We start from the raw sequence: 16,789 nt of genomic DNA, 5'->3' as shown, positions 1-16,789 counted from the left end.
CCCTTGCCTCCCTCCAAACTGGCCCCACTGGCCCCAAGAAAACCAGACTTTTAATTTTTCTTAAAACATGTTTACTTCTTTCAACCCAGAAACATCACAATCTAAAGAGAATGGGGGGTAAGATGGAGACAATGAGGGGTTGGGGGCGTCGACCTGCGGAGGCGGGGCCGGGGGAGCCCCATTCCCCCCTGTCGCGGCCCTCCCCGTCGTCGCCGCCGGCGGCCGGTGTAGGCAGGGGGCGCCCTCAGGGGCACTTCCGCTCCACGCACTGCTTCCCGCCCTCCTCGTATTCCTGCTTGGAGATCCACATCTGCTGAAAAGTGCCCTGGTGGGAGAAACGACGTCGCCAGTCAGGGTGGTGCTGGAAGGAGCGGGACCAGCCTCCCCCCACCGTCCACCCTTGCAGGCTCAGCCGCGCGGGGACCCTCCTCCTGGGCCTCTCCTGGCTTCCCAGGCCCACATACCCGCCTACTCCTCCGCCCACCCCCAGCATCCTTCTGCGACCGTTATTTCAGAGGCGAATGGTCTGGTTGATGATTCATTCATTCAACAAATATTAGTAGAGCCCCCTCCCTCCCTCCCTACCTGGGACGGGTGTTCTCTGTTCGCAAGCTGGGTAGTAGAGCTGACAGCCCGGGCCCGCCAGCCGGTACCCCAGCACACACACACATTCCTCCTGCAGGTATCCTAGCACCACACTGCACTTTATAAACAGGCCCAGTCCATTTCCCAAGAAATGGCCCTCCTCTGGGCAGTCTTCCGCTCTGGTGCTCCTTCCCCACGCATACTTGAAACTTGCCTCTGAGGGTCTCTTGCACTGGGCAGCTCAGATTGTCCCTTCTCTTTCATGGTTGCACTGCCGCTGCCTGAAAGTTAGTGTCTGTGTTCCTGGCACTGTCCCTTTTTCTGTCCTGGGCAACAAAGCAGGCCTCCCTGGCTGACTGATCCACTCCCTGGATTCTGCTCATGCTCTGCAGCCCCACCCCTCCCTGTATCTCCTGTTTCCAGTACAGATCAGGGCGCTGAGTTCCAAAGCCAAATACCTAACTGGCTCATGGTACCTTCTTGTTGGACAGCTCTGCTCTAGCCTCTACCAGAAGCTAGCGTCCTGGACCTCCATCTTAATTCCTTCCCTCGCTTACCTCTTGTATCCAAACAGTATCCACATTCTGTCTGTTGGATCTCTAATAAAATTCCAGTTAGTTCCACCCCCTAAAAATCCACTCTTCCGTCAAACTCCGTCACAGTGGAGACCACAGCAGCCCTCTCCACTCCACGCTGTACTCTGCAAGTGAGCTTCCTAGTCAGACTTGAGGCGCTGGCTTACTGTCTTTGACCTTGGCTTTGCCCAACTTTCCCCATGGCCCCTCTCTGCCTCTTGAGTTCTTACTCTTCCCATGCATGTCAGCTTGAATGTTGCATCTTAGAGCCCTTAGGAACCCTTCAACTACATCAGATCCTGCCTTGAAGGAACACTCCCACACATTGTGGTGACTTCCTGTTTGCCTTGGCCTCTAGATTGTCCCTGCTCACGGAGGCAAGGTCTATGTGGGCTGCCTGTCCACATCCAGCACACAGGAAGCCACACAGTGGTGTACAGCTGACATACTCCCAGCTCCAAGCTAAAATCAGGATGTCAGCCTCCTGTCTTTCTGACCCTCATTTCTGTCTCCTTGGGGGTTCCTCCTTTAGTGATTGTTCTTGTCTTTTCATGGCCCTCCTGTCCCCTCTGTGCAACTGACACCCTCCAGATGCAATTTGAAGTTCCAGCTGCCTACTCGACATCTAGCATCTGCTTCAGCAGAAGTTTCCGACTGAACTCTCCACCTACTACCATGGAACCAACCTTGCCTATCTCCTTTTCTGTTTGTCCCCACTTTCTGTTTGCTCTCCCCACCCACACTGCTACCCACTCTGTGACTCCAGGACAAATAGAAGAGCCTCCTTGCAAAGTCCCCATGCGTCCAATTCATACCCTGATCTCCAAAGACTCATGCCTGATAGTCTTCCCCAATGTGCCTGTGACTATCACGTGATCCCTTGCCCCAAGCCTTCATGCCTACCTTGTGCTGAGTACAGTGGGTGCCTCTTCCTACACACAAGGCTATCCACAATCTCATCCCAACCAACCCCTCCAGCTTCTTGTCCCCTTGCTCCCTGATTTGTGTTCTGGCAGAGTCTTCACCCTTCTGGGATTTCTGACAGCCCTTTCTCAAAAATAGATGTTTGTTGAATGAATGAATGAATGAATGAATGAATGAATGAAGAGGCAGGCAAAATGGTGAGGACTATCTGGGTCTGCCCCTTTCCCACATTCAGCGTGGTGCTAGGCCCTTCCCCTCTCACCAGTGAGGCCAAGATGGAGCCCCCAATCCAGGGACTGAACTTGCGCTCCATAGTGCTGTTGCTGGCGATGAGCTTCAGTCGCATGCTCTGGGGGGAAAGAGGGACTGGGGGAAGCAGACACCTGGGTTCTGGGAAGGGGCAGGTCTGGGGGTGGGCAAGACTGAGAAACCACAGGGAGAGGGTCTGCTCTGGTAACCAGAGCACTCAGTGTTTGGGAAGGAGGAAGGACTTGTACCCAAGGACTAGCCAGACTGAAGGCCAGGGCCCTGGTCGGGAGTGGGTTCCTACCGGTGGAGTCTTCTGGGAAAGCTCTCGATTGAGCCTGTCAGTGAAGCCCTGAAGCAGCGTGTTCCCACCGGTGACAATAACACTGCCGTACAGGCCCTGCGAGCAAGGAGGAGGCGTAAATGTGCAGGGAACAGCCTCCTCCTGTCTCCCCCTCTTTCTGAGCCCCTCTGCTGAGTCGCAGGCTCAGGCCTTACCGGGCGAATGTCAATGTCACACATGCCAATGCTGGTGGTCACCACGTGGCCCACACCTAACATGGTATTCCCTGACAGGCCCTGTGGAGAAATGAGACCTGGGCTTTGGGCCTTCTGGCCCCTCCCCCCAGGCTCCTGTGATCCTTCCCAGCCTCTTCTACATCCAACCGAACCTTGACATTTGAGGGATCAAACAAGCCTTCAGGGATGCGGAGTCGCTCAGCGCCATAGTCTGTATTGTAGCCGTTGGGCATCTCATAATGCACTGTGGGCATCTGTGCAGCCACCCTGCCCGGAAGGAGCAACACTCTGCCTGGGGTGCTTGCAAAGCACCAGAAAGCCATTCTGAGCTCCAGGCCCGCCCTCATTCCCACCACTCAGCCTTGGACCTTACTCACTGTTCATCGTAGGGAGAGTCTGAGACCTGAAGCACGGAGGCCTGGAAGTCCTGGATCACCTCCTGAGAACCCAGGGAGAGTGCTGAGGGCCTCGCCTCCCTCAGCAACCCCCCACCACCACCCCACCTATAGGGTCTCTGTCCCTTCGCTTGTACTCATGGCAGGGAATGAATGAATGAAATTTTGGGGCACCCTCTCCAGTGGAATGTTTTGGAGCACGCTCTCCAGTGCCTCACATTGCACATGTAGTTATGCCAGGACTTGGAAACTTGGGGTAACTTCTCTTTCTTCTTCCAGTTTGGGGGGGCGCCCTCCCGTACAGGCTCCTGTGGAAATACAGCCTCTGAGTACTCTTCTCCAGCCCACCCTGACCACACCTGCGTGCCTCACACTCTCTGACTCTGCAGCTAACAGGCACTGGTAGGTTGCACCCCTTCTCTGTGAGGGGCGAGGATGGGGAAGGTCTGTCTTTGTGTGTGTGCGCGCGCATGCACGTGCATGCACCCAACGTGTAAAGTTCGTCTGATGGCCCCCAGTCCAAGAAAGCCAGGGCATGGGGAATATAATGGGAGGCCAGAACTTTCCAGAGACAGTTTTTAGGGTTTTTTTCCTGAGCTGTGCTCCCTGTGGGGATCCAGGGCACACCCTTGCATGCAGAGTCTCGTTTAACACTCCCCTGTTACTCCACTTTACCAGGGAGGAAACTGAGGCTCAGGAGCTGCAGTGTCATGCATTAGGTGACACAGCTCTTACATGAAGAGGCAGACCTAGATCCTGAGTCTATTGGACCCCAGAACCCACCACATTGGCCTCACTCATCCTCCTAGCAGCTGGCTGTCTGACCTTGGCCATGTCTTTCAGTTTATCTGGATCTGATGCCGAGATTATAAATTAAGGGACCGGACTCATGGTCCTCTGGGGGGCCCTGCTGCTCACAGCTCTGATATCTGATGAGTCAGTGGGTAGATAATCATAGGTGAATGCTCAGGACCCCTCAGACACCCCACCTTGGCTGCAATCATGTAAGGTGGGATGATATCAATGGCCATTTCCTGGAAGAGCTCCCGGCACTGCATAGAAATGAAGTCCCCTGCCAGGGGTGACTTGACGATTCCTGGAAGGGGAGGGAGTGTCAGGGACTGGTCCACCCAAGGCACTCCCCATCCCCTGCCAAGGCCTGACCTTGCTGCAGGACGTAGCCATCATGCACGGGAATGGCTGTGGTGTGGGTGGCCCCACTGTCCAGCACCAGGCCTGTGGAACGTCCATTTGCAAAGCTGCCATGGGAGTGGCAGGTTAAAGAGAGAGCAACAGCAAGTTAGGGGCCTGGGAGCCAGGTCTGGTGTAGTTACTCTGCTCTCCAGGGCTCAGCCCATTCCAGGGTTTAGAACCCATCTATTAGAGAAAGGCTCCTGGGACCTTCCTCCTTTTCTGAATCACAGCCTCTTCCTCTATTCCTTCCTGCTGCATGCCCAGACTCTCTTTATTCTTGATTCTGTCCCCGCCCTGAAAATAGGGTCCATGTTGTCCAGTGCCTTGCACAGGTTTCAATGCAAGACCAATCCTTAACAAAATAAATGCTGGTTGTTGTGTGGGGAGGAGACCCCTCAGTGTCATAGACCCTTCCCTCCTCTCGCTAGCTCCAGCCCCTGCTGTCCAGTTGGCTCGATTCTCTCTGTTTAGCCTAATCTGAAGAATGGGCAAGGGGCCACTCATTGGCCACCCTAGAGCCCACGGCATTGAACCCACAGGGCCCTCTGCACTGATGGAATTCAGGGAGGTATCTTCTCATCCATGACACTTATCTCCACTGAATCAGACTCAGCCTTCAATTCAACACACTGAGCGCCCCACCCTGGCCCTCCACCCAGGCCGAGCAACCCAGAGGATACGCAGTGAGCACAGCTGTCTTGCATAAGAAGAAGGCAGGAATGTTGTACTGCTCGAACATCAGCTCTGTCAGCTTCTCCCGCTTGGCCCGTGTGTTCCACTGGAGAGAAAGTGCGGGAGGGGAGGACTCAGAAGGGAGATGTACAGCCCCATGTACACACTCCCCCCACACAAACATATAACTTGTACTGTGGATAGAGGTCAGAGTGCTGACCCACTAAGATCTCCAGAATATGAGGACTGTAAAGAATTTTAAAGTTCACAATCTAAGCCCAGCTGAAAGAACTCAAGAGAAGACTGACTTGCCCAGGAGAACACAGGTGGCTCTTGCTAGAGCTGGGTCAAGAGTAATCGTCTCTTGACTCCTGGTGCAGTGCTCTTTATTGAGCAAGACACACTTTGGGCTCCTCCATTATATCTGTTTTCCCCATTCTAATCATCTCAGAAAAGAAAGCTGGGGAAGATGATTTCTGGATGAAAATGATGGGTTAAATACAAACATCTAATTTTATTTCCTCCCAAGATCCTAGCAAAGGTATAACAAAGGGGCAACTTAAAAAGACATAAACCTATATGGATTAGGGAAATGCAAATAAAAACCACAATGAGATACCACTTCACAATAGGGCAGTTATAATAATTTTTAAAAAAGTGTTAGAGAGTATGCGGAGAAACTAAAACACTGTATGTTGCTAGTGGGAAGGTAAAATGATTCAGCCACTAGGAAAACAGCTGGCAGTTTCTTGAAAAGATAAACGTGGAATTACCATATGACCCATCAGTTCCATTCCTAGTTATATACTCGAAAGAATTGAAAACAGGTACTCCAACAAATCCTTGTACTCAACCATTCATAGCGGCACTACCCACAATAGCCAAAGGTGGAAACAGCCCAAATATCCATCAATGGATGAGTGAGAAAACAGATTGTGGTACACTCATACAATGGAACATTATTCAAACACAAAGAATAAAATATAGACATATGCTACAATATGGATGAATCTTGAAAATAGGCTAGGAGAAAGAATACAGACACAAAAAGACACATATGATTTCATTTATATGAAAGATTCAGAAGAGATACATACATAGAGACTGAAGCAGATTGATGCCAAGGGCTAGAGACAGGGGGAGTGGAGAGAAATTGCTTAATGAAAATGCTTTTTTAGCAGGGGGAGTGTGATGAATGTTTGGGAACTAGATAGAGGTGATAGTTACACAACAATATGAATATATTAAATATCACTGAATTGTTAACATTCAAAAGAGTAATTTCACGTTATGTGAATTTGACTTCAAAACAGATGTGAGAAAGAGAGCAAGGAATGATATGAAAGAAAAAAAACAACAAAATTTTGAAGGTTGATAGTTTAATGGCAAGAGATCTAACTTAGAGATTCAAGCATACTGACTCCAAAGCCAGTAGTGAAAAAACCTAGAACAACTGTGTTATACTGCAAAATCTTCAAAGGGATCAGGAATTGGTAGTTTGAGGTAACTCTGGAAGTGGAGGTGAAGGGAAAGCTAAAATAAGATTGCTTAAAGCTATTTAAGTAACAGATCCCTCAACTCACTCCCAATTCTATGTCCCTGGGTTATTGCACACCTGACCCTATCAGAAGGCTGGAAGTTTATTCTCTGAGAGAGTGAAAATGTTGGTCTCTGAACTGGTGAGACCCTTGACACAGCTGGGAGTAAGGACATTGTATGTAGAACAGGGGCATTGAGTGATGCCAGGGATACTGAATGCTGAGACATCAGCTCTGTTCCCTCACATGACTCCCATAACGAGGGTGGCCAGGCCTGTCTTCAGGGTGGAAGTGTTCCCTGTGGGTTACATCAAAGATCTAATGATGTCGGTTATCAGATGTTACCCAACAGACATCCCAGTCAGATCATTCTATAGCAAAAATCACAATGAAAAGTCTCCTGCCCTATACAGCTACTAATCAGAGTTTTAGTTCTTGACTCCTAAAGATAAGCAGACATCCAAGATTTGCAGAAATCTGAGAAAAGCCTCTAAAATGAGACAGGTGTGGGCCTCCCTGGTGGCACAAGGGGTTAAGCACCGCACTATGAAGCAATCCGCAGCCTCTGCAGCACAAGTTTGATCCCCGGCCAGCCAGGGAGCAACCCACATGGCGAAGCAGATGTCTCCTGTCTCACTCTCTGCTTCCCTCAGCAGTGTATTTCAGTCAATCTGCCTGTTCTGTTCCCCACTCTGTCTCTGGTGGATCCTCTCACACCCTGCTCCCCCACATCTCTGGCCTGTGCCCCAGCTCTTGTATGCATAAATAAATCAATCTAAAATGAGACAGGCGGGGCCTCTCCCGGTGTTGCAGCGGTTGAGCGCTGGGCTGTGAAGCTGCCTGCAGCCTCTGCAGCGCAGGTTCGATCCCCGCCCGCCGCCTCTGCAGCGCCGGTTCGATCCCCGCCCGCCGGGCGAGGGTCCCACATGGCGCGCAGACCTCTCCTGCTGCCCGCTGCTCCCCTCAGCAGTGTACTTCGGTCCTTCTGCCTGTTCTGCTCCCTGCTGTGGCTCTGGTGAATTCTCTCACCCTCCCGCGCTTCTGACTGTACCCAGTGCTTGTATAAATAAATAAATAAATCTTTTAAAAAAATAAATAAATAAAATGAGACAGGCGCCCAAAAAAGGCTGAATAAAAGCAACTTGGAAGAATGTAGATTATACAGGGAAATTAAAACATCCAAAAACAGAAACAAGACTAGTACCCTTAGTAAGATCACAGAATAGGATGCTCTAAAAAGTGGATTTCATAGAATAAAAAAGAAATGGAAATTAAAAATATAGGAACAGGGAGGATCTGCTTAATAGAAGAGTTGAAAAATAAAGCTGAACGAATATCTTGGAAATTAGAGGAAAAGAAAAAGAGTTGAAAAACATGAGAGAAAGATTTGAAAATTAGGGGGCCAATTCAGGAAGTACAAAATCCAACAAGAGAATTTCCTAAACAAGAGAACATAAATAATTAATGAATAATTAAAATTACTGAATTTTTTCCACTGAATTAATAGACAGAGATTTCCAGATTGAAGGGACATGCTGAATGTCTAAAGCAGTGACTGAAATAAATCAATAAAATATTGTGAAGTTAAATAATACTGAGGACAGAATTAAAATACCTAGCTAAGCCTGCCCATCCAAAGTCAGACAAGCAAGATCTCAATAATTTTATTTTCTATGACTTTTCTAAGCATTTACTGGAGGATGGGATCCATGAAAACAAGGGGATAAACCAAGAAACAGTCCTGAGATGCGGGAAACAGGAATTCTACTATAGGAGAAAAGAGAGGGATTCCCTAAAATGAAGGTGAAGGCAAATATCAGGATGATAATTCTGTCCTCTGTGGAAGGCAGCTTGTTCAAAGTGGAACAAATCAATGGGGATCCTGGAGAGATTTCTTAAAGAGGATTAAATTGAGAGAATATATAAAGGAATTTAATATCTCGAGAAAAATATCGATAATTGATAAATAATATAGGATCCCATTAAGTAGATAGAATGCTAAGCAAAATGAAAACCAAGGAGAGTTTCAAGTTGCAGGAAAAATTAAAAGTTGCCCAGGAAAAATAAACATAATTTATTGCCCTGATTAATAATAAGATTGTAATAACTGATTGTTGATCTTTAAAAAAATGAAATGAAAGCTGTACTTAAAGATGGGTATTGTAGCATAAGTTGGGGGGAGAAAAGAAAGCTTAAAGTTAATTTTCTGTAGTGAGAAATCCATAGATGATGCCTTGAACTAAAAAAATGCACAAGAAGTAATTTAAGGATGATATTTAAAGATTTGGAAGGAAATAATCAAAAAAGATCCGCTAAGTTGAGCGCTGGGTTGCGAAGCTGCCCTCAGCCTCTGTAGCGCCGGTTCGATCCCCGGCTGCTCCCCGGCCACCGAAGGAGGGTCCCACATGGCGCGCAGACCTCTCCTGCCGCCCACTGCTCCCCTCAGCAGTGTACTTCGGTCCTTCTGCCTGCTCTGCTCCCCGCTCTGCTCTGGTGAATTCTCTCACCCTCCCGCGCTTCTGACTGTACCCAGGGCATGTATAAACAAAACAAACAAACAAACAAATAAATAAATAAAACATGCCTCTATTAAAAAAAATTTAAAAAAAAAATCCGCTAAAAGAGAAAAGAACAGTTGCCTCTATAAAGGGGAAATGAATGGCAGTTTTTTCTCTTAATACACTTTACATAAAGCAGATTGATTACTGAGGTGTGGATATAGAATATGGATAAACACTTTAAGTTAAAATGGTGAAAAAAAAGTTTTGGGGACAGGGCCAGTGTACAAAGCTGGTTGGGAAAAGGGGTGATAGATTGAGTAGGGGGAGGGAGGGAGGCAGGGAGACTAAACCCGGGAGCAAGGAAAGTGACTGCAGAGGATGAGAAAATCTGAAAAGCGAGGTGACTGAAGACAGTGGTTTGAGGGGAGAGGTGAATGGGAAGGGGAAAGGACGGACCTAATCGCAGACCAAAATGAGGGGCCCGGTGAGGCACTTACCGGGGCCTCGGACATGAGCACTGGGTGCAGGTTTGGCTCGGACTTGACATGTTTGCTGTATGTGTGGTCCAGGATGGCGCGGAAGCACTCCCAGTCCTCAACTTGGGCCAGGAGACCAGCATGGAGAAGGGAGGTGGGCAGGCAGGAATGGGTGGCAGGAAGGAAAGGAGGGAAGGAAACCAAGTTCAGGAGAGGGAGAACGAGACCAACTCAGGGGACTCTCCCCTTCACAGGAATCTGGTCAACCTCAGTTTGAAATCTTGCACTTGTGGGCAGCAGTGAGGAGATCCCTGGGACTTGAACAGATGCAAACAAGATTCTGTGGACGTGGGGTGCCATGTGCCAGGGAGTGGGCTGTGGGCTGTGTGTCTGTGTTAGGAGGAAGTGGGTAGGGCGCCCTTACTCATGCCATTCTTGAGGGGTGACATGACTTCCGCTCCATCCCGAGGCACATGCAGGGCGTTGGTGTCGATATGGAAGATCTTCCCTTTCTTCTCTTTCTCCCCCTCCAGCTCCAGCCCGCCCCCCTCCTCCGTGGCCAGCAGCCCCACCGTGGTGGGGAAGTCAGCCTGGAGGGGGGGAGTGGGCAGGGAGGGGGATCAACTTCTTGCCCTTGACCAGTCCCACAGCAAGGCCCTCAGCCCACCCTTGGGCTAATCCCACCTTCCAGCTCAGCAGAGCTTCTCTCTAGGCTATGAGAGCCCGGGATCATTGGGAAGCACGAAAGGAGTCCAGGGTCCCTAGGATTTGGGGAGGGGGCTGGAAGCTCACCTTGGGACAGTCCTCCCCTGCGTACCCAGCGCGGACTGAGAAGGAGCCAATGTCAAAGACCAGCGCCCCCACCTCATCTGTGCGGGGAAACAGGCATGTGAGGGACCTTTCCCAAACCCTGTCTCCCCTTGGAGAGCTCCAAGAGTAGGTCCGGCCAGCGCCACAGTGTAGCCGCCTTCAGTGGGGACTGGGTCAGGCTGGGGCTTGGCCTGGAATCTGGGGTCTTGGAGCCGGGGTCAAGCCTCCAGGGTTCCTTTTTGATCAGAGGCCTTGTTTAAAGGCACTCTCCTTGCCGGGAAGGAAGGGGCCGATTGGAGGTGAGTTGCGTGGTGGAGAGGTTGGGCCCAGTGCTCGCGAGCGTCCAGGGAGGACGAAAAGTAGGAGTGGCGCGGGACCCAAACGCAGGGCTGGACTCTTAAGAGCACCGAGGTAACAGGCCCCGGGGTGCCCAGAGCTTGGGTCGCTTGGATTCGGGGTTCAGGGCCGCGGGCGAGGCCGCGCGGGGCCTGGGAGCCCGTAGCCGGGAGTCGGAGGCTCGCTCACCTCCGCCGTAGACGCCCCCGCTCATAATGCCCTCTTGGCGCTGCTCGCGGCCCTTGGGCGGCGGCGGGATCAGCACCGAGGCAGCCGGACAGCTCCCGGGATCCCGGGCGGGGCGGGGCGCGAAGCGACCAATCAGGAGGCCGGATCCCCCACACACAATGGCTCCGCGGATTGGCTGCGAGGCAAGACAATAACCCTGCCGGGGGCTCCTGCATTAAAGGGGCAGACCCCTCTTAGATGGCCGTGAGGGGTTTAGCGGGCGGAAAGCCAGGCCTTGGAGCCCTGCCCTTAGAGATAGAGCTGGAGTGCGAAAGAGATGGAGACCTTGTCCATCTGGAGAACAGGACTCTGCAGGGTGACTGAAGGGGCCCTTGCTCCCTACTTTAAAAATTAAGTTGAGGTGAATGTGCTATATTCCAGGAAGGCAGTACATCCTCAGGTTCCCAAGGAAGGTTCTGCCATATCCGGACCTGAATTAAATCTCCGGGAAAGAGAGGAAAGGGAAGAAGGACATAGAGGTACGGAGTGGGGCATGTCTTCATCTTCTCCACATTGCTTTCTGCTCTTGTGTTTCAGGTAGCCCCTGTTTTCCTCCCCTGATATGCTCTGGTGCCTGGGCCTCATAGGCACACAGGTGCACCCACATTCACTCTCTTCATCTGTTCTCTTCAAGAAATATTTATTAATCAAGTATTTGTTTACTGGTAGGCTCCTAGTTTCTGCAGGACTCCTGACATGACACCACCTCTGCAGCAGTTTTGATAGCGAAAATGAAGGAACAGCCTTGACAGCATGGTTAGCTATGTAGAGACTCTTATGTAAGCAAGTGTATTGGTGTGTGCTTGTATGTATGAGCTTTAGAATGTGTGTGCCTGTGTATGTGTGTTCACATGTGCATGCAAATACATATGTATTTGCACTCCCACCTACTTGTACGGGGTGGGAGGAGCATAAAGATCAGAGATGGCAGAGGAAGAGGGTACTGTGTGATGGCTATATGCTCCTGAAGGTTCTCTGCTCACCAGATGCCCGCCCTGGAAGAGACTCCACCCATCCCCAGAGAAAGGACAGATAGTTTGAACTGGCTCATTGGTTACCTACAGTGGCTTTAAATGCCCAGCTTGGTTCCAATTCCAGACCTGGTTCAGGCTTCGGTGTGAGGGCAGAGTTGCAAGGGAAAGAGCTGACTTAGGAGCTAGGAAATTGAAGTATTCCTGAGTGACTTTAGGTCAGTCATTGGCCTCATCATAAATTGAGGCCTGAATGAATTGGAGGAGCCCCTTAATCTCTCAGTGCCTTCACTTTTTAATCTTCGAGATGATGATCTGAGGATTAAAGGAATACTGAAAGGGAAAGTGAATCTATTTATAGCCTGTGTCTTTCCTGTTGTTGGCACTTATTGATGTTGCTTCACCTTTTAAGGTCACCTTGTCAATTCCTACTACCATATTCCCCACCCCTGTTAGGACCTCAGATTCAGAAACTGCCCCAGTTGGAAGAAATCTTACTTATCATGGATTCAACCCCTGGATTTTACAGAGGTTTTCCAGGATAGAGGAAAGATCCTGTCTTGGGTTACACAGTCCACTGGGTAGAGCCAGGGCTAGAACTCGTATCTCTTTTCAAAATTATTTATTTATTTTTATTTTCTTTCTTTTATTTATTTATTTGTTTTGTTTGTTTTTGTTTATACATGCACTGGGTACAGTCAGAAGCGCGGGAGGGTAAGAGAATTCACCAGAGCCAGAGCGGGGAGCAGAGCAGGCAGAAGGACCGAAATACACTGCTGAGGGGAGCAGCGGGCGGCAGGAGAGGTCTGCGCGCCATGTGGGACCCTCCTCCGGTGGCCGGGGAGCAGCCGGGGATCGAACCGGCGCCGCAGAGGCCACGGGCAGCTTTGCAACCCAGCTCTCAACCGCTGTGCCACCGGGGAGGCCCTCGTATCTCTTTTCAGCCAGTTGACAGATTACCTTGTTTCATAACACCTCTGTGCTCCTTCCCAGGTTTCACTGTCCCTGGTGGTGAGGAATTAACCAGGTGCCAGAAGTCAAGCTCCTGGCTAAGAACTTGGCACACAGGACTATTCGGTAAATAGTGGGTCCCAAGAGTGTCCCTGGGGAGTCTTTGAGGCTTAATATTATTATTCATAAATTAGAAATCTATAGTCTTTTTTTAAAAGATGTATTTATTTATACAAGAACCGGGGTACAGGCCAGATGTGCAGGAGGGTGAGAGGATTCACCAGAGACAGAGCAGGGAGCTCTGTGAAATACACTGCTGAGGGGAGCAACAGGTGAGACAGGAGAGGCCTGCCATGCGGGATTCTCGCCAGCCGCCTGGGATCAAACCCGCACTGCAGAGGCTGCAGACAGCTTCACAGTGCGGCACTCAACTGCGGGGAGGCCCATGTAGTCTTTTTTTTTTTTAAGATTTATTTATTTATGCACAAAAGAGCTGCACCCCAGAAGTGCAGGGAGTGGGTGAGAGGCTTCACAAGAGACAGAGCGGGGAGCAGAACAGGCAGATTGATCGAAGTACACTGCTGAGGGGAGCAGCGGGCGAGTTATGGGGTAGATCCCTGGTCGGTCAGGGATCGAACTCGTGCTGCAGAGGCTGTGGACAGCTTCACAGGCTGTGCCACCAGGTAGGCCCAGAAATTTGTAGTCTTTCTTGTAATGAGAAGTGAATCTTCTTTTCATAATTGGTGGAAAAACTACAGTCAACTAATGACAGCACTGGACTTAGATGTAACTTCTAATCAACTGTGACCAATTTTCATTTGTCATATAAGATGTGTCATAAGATACTATTGTATTATGGATTATTAAGGCTAAGGTGAAAAATATTAATATATTTCATCTTTTCATTCATTGATTCAATGAACATCTTTTATGCCTGTGGTATGCCAAACATTATTTATTTATTTATTTTAAAGATTTATTTATTTATGCATACAAGAACTGGGGTATAGGCCAGAGGTGTGGGGAGGGGAGAGGATTCACCAGAGAGAGTGGGGAACAGAACAGGTGGATTGACTGAAATACACTGTTGAGGGGAGCAGCGAGCGAGTCAGGAGAGGTCTGCTGCGCCATGTGGGTAGCTCCCTGGCTGGGGATCAAACTCGTGCTGCAGAGGCTGCGGATAGCTTCATAGGTTGCATCTTAACCCCTTGCACCACCAGGGAGGCCCTGCCAAACATTATTGACGGCATGGGAATACTGAGGTGCATAAAATATATCCCTGCTCACAAGGTTGGTGATGTGGGAAGCTCAGACATGCAGGAAAGTAGGGTGAAGTGGAGGCCCAGAGAATGAAGGAGCTACCTGTCTCTCAGAGTCCAGGTAGTCTTCTAGAAGTAAAATTTGAACTGAATTATGAAGAATGACTAGTGGTTCCCTAGTAGACAAGGTAGATGGATGAAGTTGGAATCCTGAAACCAATTTCCAGCATGAGCGTGTAGGGAGGCCTCCCCACACAAAGAAGAAATAGAAACCAGCAGAAGTGTCCTGGAATTTAACTCAGTGCTGACACACTACTTACTCTGGAGATTCCAGAGATTAGAAAGTCTCAGTCTCCCACATTGCCCTTTATTTCAGACACCAGCGATAAGCCCAGTCTGTTACCTGTGCATCTGATCAACTGCCTACAGACTGGAGGTTCACACAACCCCTTCCCCAGACTTCAGGTGCTTGTCATAAGCCCAGATTACGACCTGTGTTTACGACTAGCTGGCTGTAAATGAGGTTCCTGTGATCCCTTCCTCAGGTTGATTAATTTGTTAAAGTGGCTCACAGAGCTCAGGAAGCTGGTTCATTTGCTAAATCACCAGCTTATTACAAATGATACTACAGGACAGGAACAAACGGCCAGATGAAGGATTACATGGACAAGGTCCTAGACAAAGGAGCTTCTGTCTATGTGGAGCTTGGGGGCCAGCATAGCGGTACGTGGGAGAACTCTGGTTCTGAAATCTGGAAGCTCCCCCAAGCTCCTCCTTTTGGGGTCTCATGGAGGCTTAATTACATAGGCATGATCAATTAACTCATTGGCTTTTGGTGATTGACTCAACCGTTAGCTTTTCTGCCTTCCCAGAAATCAGGGAGCAGGACTGCAAGATCTATTTTCTGTTCCTTGTTGGTTTCCTAAATGATGAGAACAATAGGGTGTCCTGTTATTATTATTTTTTTAAGATTTATTTATGTATACATACAAGAACTGGGGTACAGGCCCGAGTTGTGGGGTGTGAGTGGGGGACAGAACAGGCAGATAGTCTGAAATACACTGCTGAGGGGAGCAGCGGGCGAGTCAGGAGAGGTCTGCTGCTCCATGTGGGCAGCTCCCTGGCCAGGGATCGAACTCATGCTGCAGTGGCTGCGGCGAGCTTCATAGGTTGCGTTTTAACACCTCGCTCCACCAAGGAGGCCCTTGTCCTGTTATTCCTTTTTTTTTTAAAGATTTATTTATTTATTAATTTATACAAGCATTGGGCACAGTCAGAAGCGCAGGAAGGTGAGAGAATTCACCAGAGCCAGAGCATGTAACAGAACAGGCAGACTGACAAGATACACTGCTGAGGGGAGCAGCGGGCGGCAGGAGAGGTATTCACGCCATGTGGGAACCTCACTGGTGGCCAGGGATTGAACCGGGGCTGCAGAGACTGCAGGCAGCTTCGCAGCCCAGCGCTCAACCGCTGTGCCACCAGGGGAGGCCCTGTCCTGTTATTCTTAAGAAGCACCTAATGTTAACTTTTGGAAAATACCTGGGAATGGGTGCTGATTGCCAGAGAAATGGTGCCGATTGCCAGTTAGTTTTCATAAGATGTGATTATTATGTCCATTTTGCAGGGGAAACAAAGGTATGCAGAGGTTAAGTGACTTTCCCAAATCACTCAGCTGGTGAGTGACAGAGCAGAGATTTGGGCCTCAGTGTGTGAAAAGTATTAATCCTGGGGAAATGTTTGCCATGTTTCCGTTCATTTTCATGGATAATCTCCAGGTGGCTGGTGGGTATTGGGACTATAATGGCTCATATAACTTGATGTGACTGTCTAAGAGTTCAGTGTCCATCCTAAAAGGAATGATAAACAATTCAATAAAGTCATCTGGAGGGCCTTGCACTGAAGACCCACATTCAAGTTGGCCATATCTGAGCACTTGGTAATAATGTTGAAGGTGGGAGGGGCACGGCTCTCAGACCCCATAGCTTGAAAATGATTTGGCATCTTGTGAGAGTCTGTTCACTGACTGGTGAGATCTCCTCCAGTCCTCTGCCAAAGAAACCTACTTTGACATCACAGGGTGCCCTGGCCTAGTGCAGGTGGCAAATGCCCAGAAGTAAATAGCTCAGTAAAGGCTGCAATAGGAATGGAGCCAGCATTGCAGTGTGGTCAGGGAGGTGATATTTAAATTAAGCCTGAGAAAATGCCCTGAATCTTCCCAGCTAACAAGGAAGTAGAGTTGGAATGAGGGTGGAAGGCATTCTGGGTAGATAGCACAAAACCCAGCCTGTGTGCCATGCAAAGAAGTTTGACCCTTCTCATGAAATCAATGAGGAAGTACTGCATTGTGTAGAACAGAAAGTTATATCATTTAATTTGCATTTTAGAAAGATATCTCTGGCAGCTATTTGGTAGGTTGATTAGAGAGAGATTATCCTAGAGGCCAGGAAATAAACAAGAACCAAGGTATTAGCAGTTGGCATTTAGTAGAAGGAATGGAGTTAAGTAATATTCAAAAGGTAGCACTCACTAGATGTATCCACCAGTGTTGTATATGGCTAGTCTTATACTGATACTCATCTCCCTTTTTTAGTAATAATGCCTTATCTGGG

The 16,789-nt window shown here is 49.3% G+C and overlaps 1 protein-coding gene across 1 annotated transcript; it reads right to left on the bottom strand.

The window, feature by feature from the left end:
* Nucleotides 1–210: 210 nt before the first annotated feature.
* ACTL6B (actin like 6B) lies at nucleotides 211–16,160 on the bottom strand. Its single transcript, XM_037508056.1, has 15 exons — nucleotides 16,089–16,160; nucleotides 10,843–11,135; nucleotides 10,418–10,592; nucleotides 10,050–10,215; nucleotides 9,647–9,747; nucleotides 5,119–5,216; nucleotides 4,409–4,503; nucleotides 4,234–4,340; nucleotides 3,463–3,552; nucleotides 3,227–3,288; nucleotides 3,002–3,116; nucleotides 2,829–2,909; nucleotides 2,635–2,730; nucleotides 2,347–2,433; nucleotides 211–325 (listed from the first exon to the last, which is right to left on the bottom strand). Exons 1-15 carry the CDS (start codon nucleotides 16,158–16,160, stop codon nucleotides 245–247), a joined length of 1,719 nt encoding a protein of 572 aa, XP_037363953.1. The 3' UTR covers nucleotides 211–244.
* Between the last annotated feature and the right edge of the window lie 629 nt (nucleotides 16,161–16,789).

Source organism: Talpa occidentalis, unplaced genomic scaffold (genome assembly GCF_014898055.3).
Source record: "Talpa occidentalis isolate TD23 unplaced genomic scaffold, MPIMG_talOcc4v2.1 talOcc4.12, whole genome shotgun sequence".
Classification (NCBI taxonomy): Eukaryota; Metazoa; Chordata; class Mammalia; order Eulipotyphla; family Talpidae; genus Talpa; species Talpa occidentalis.
This window is presented reverse-complemented; position numbering and strand designations above follow the sequence as displayed.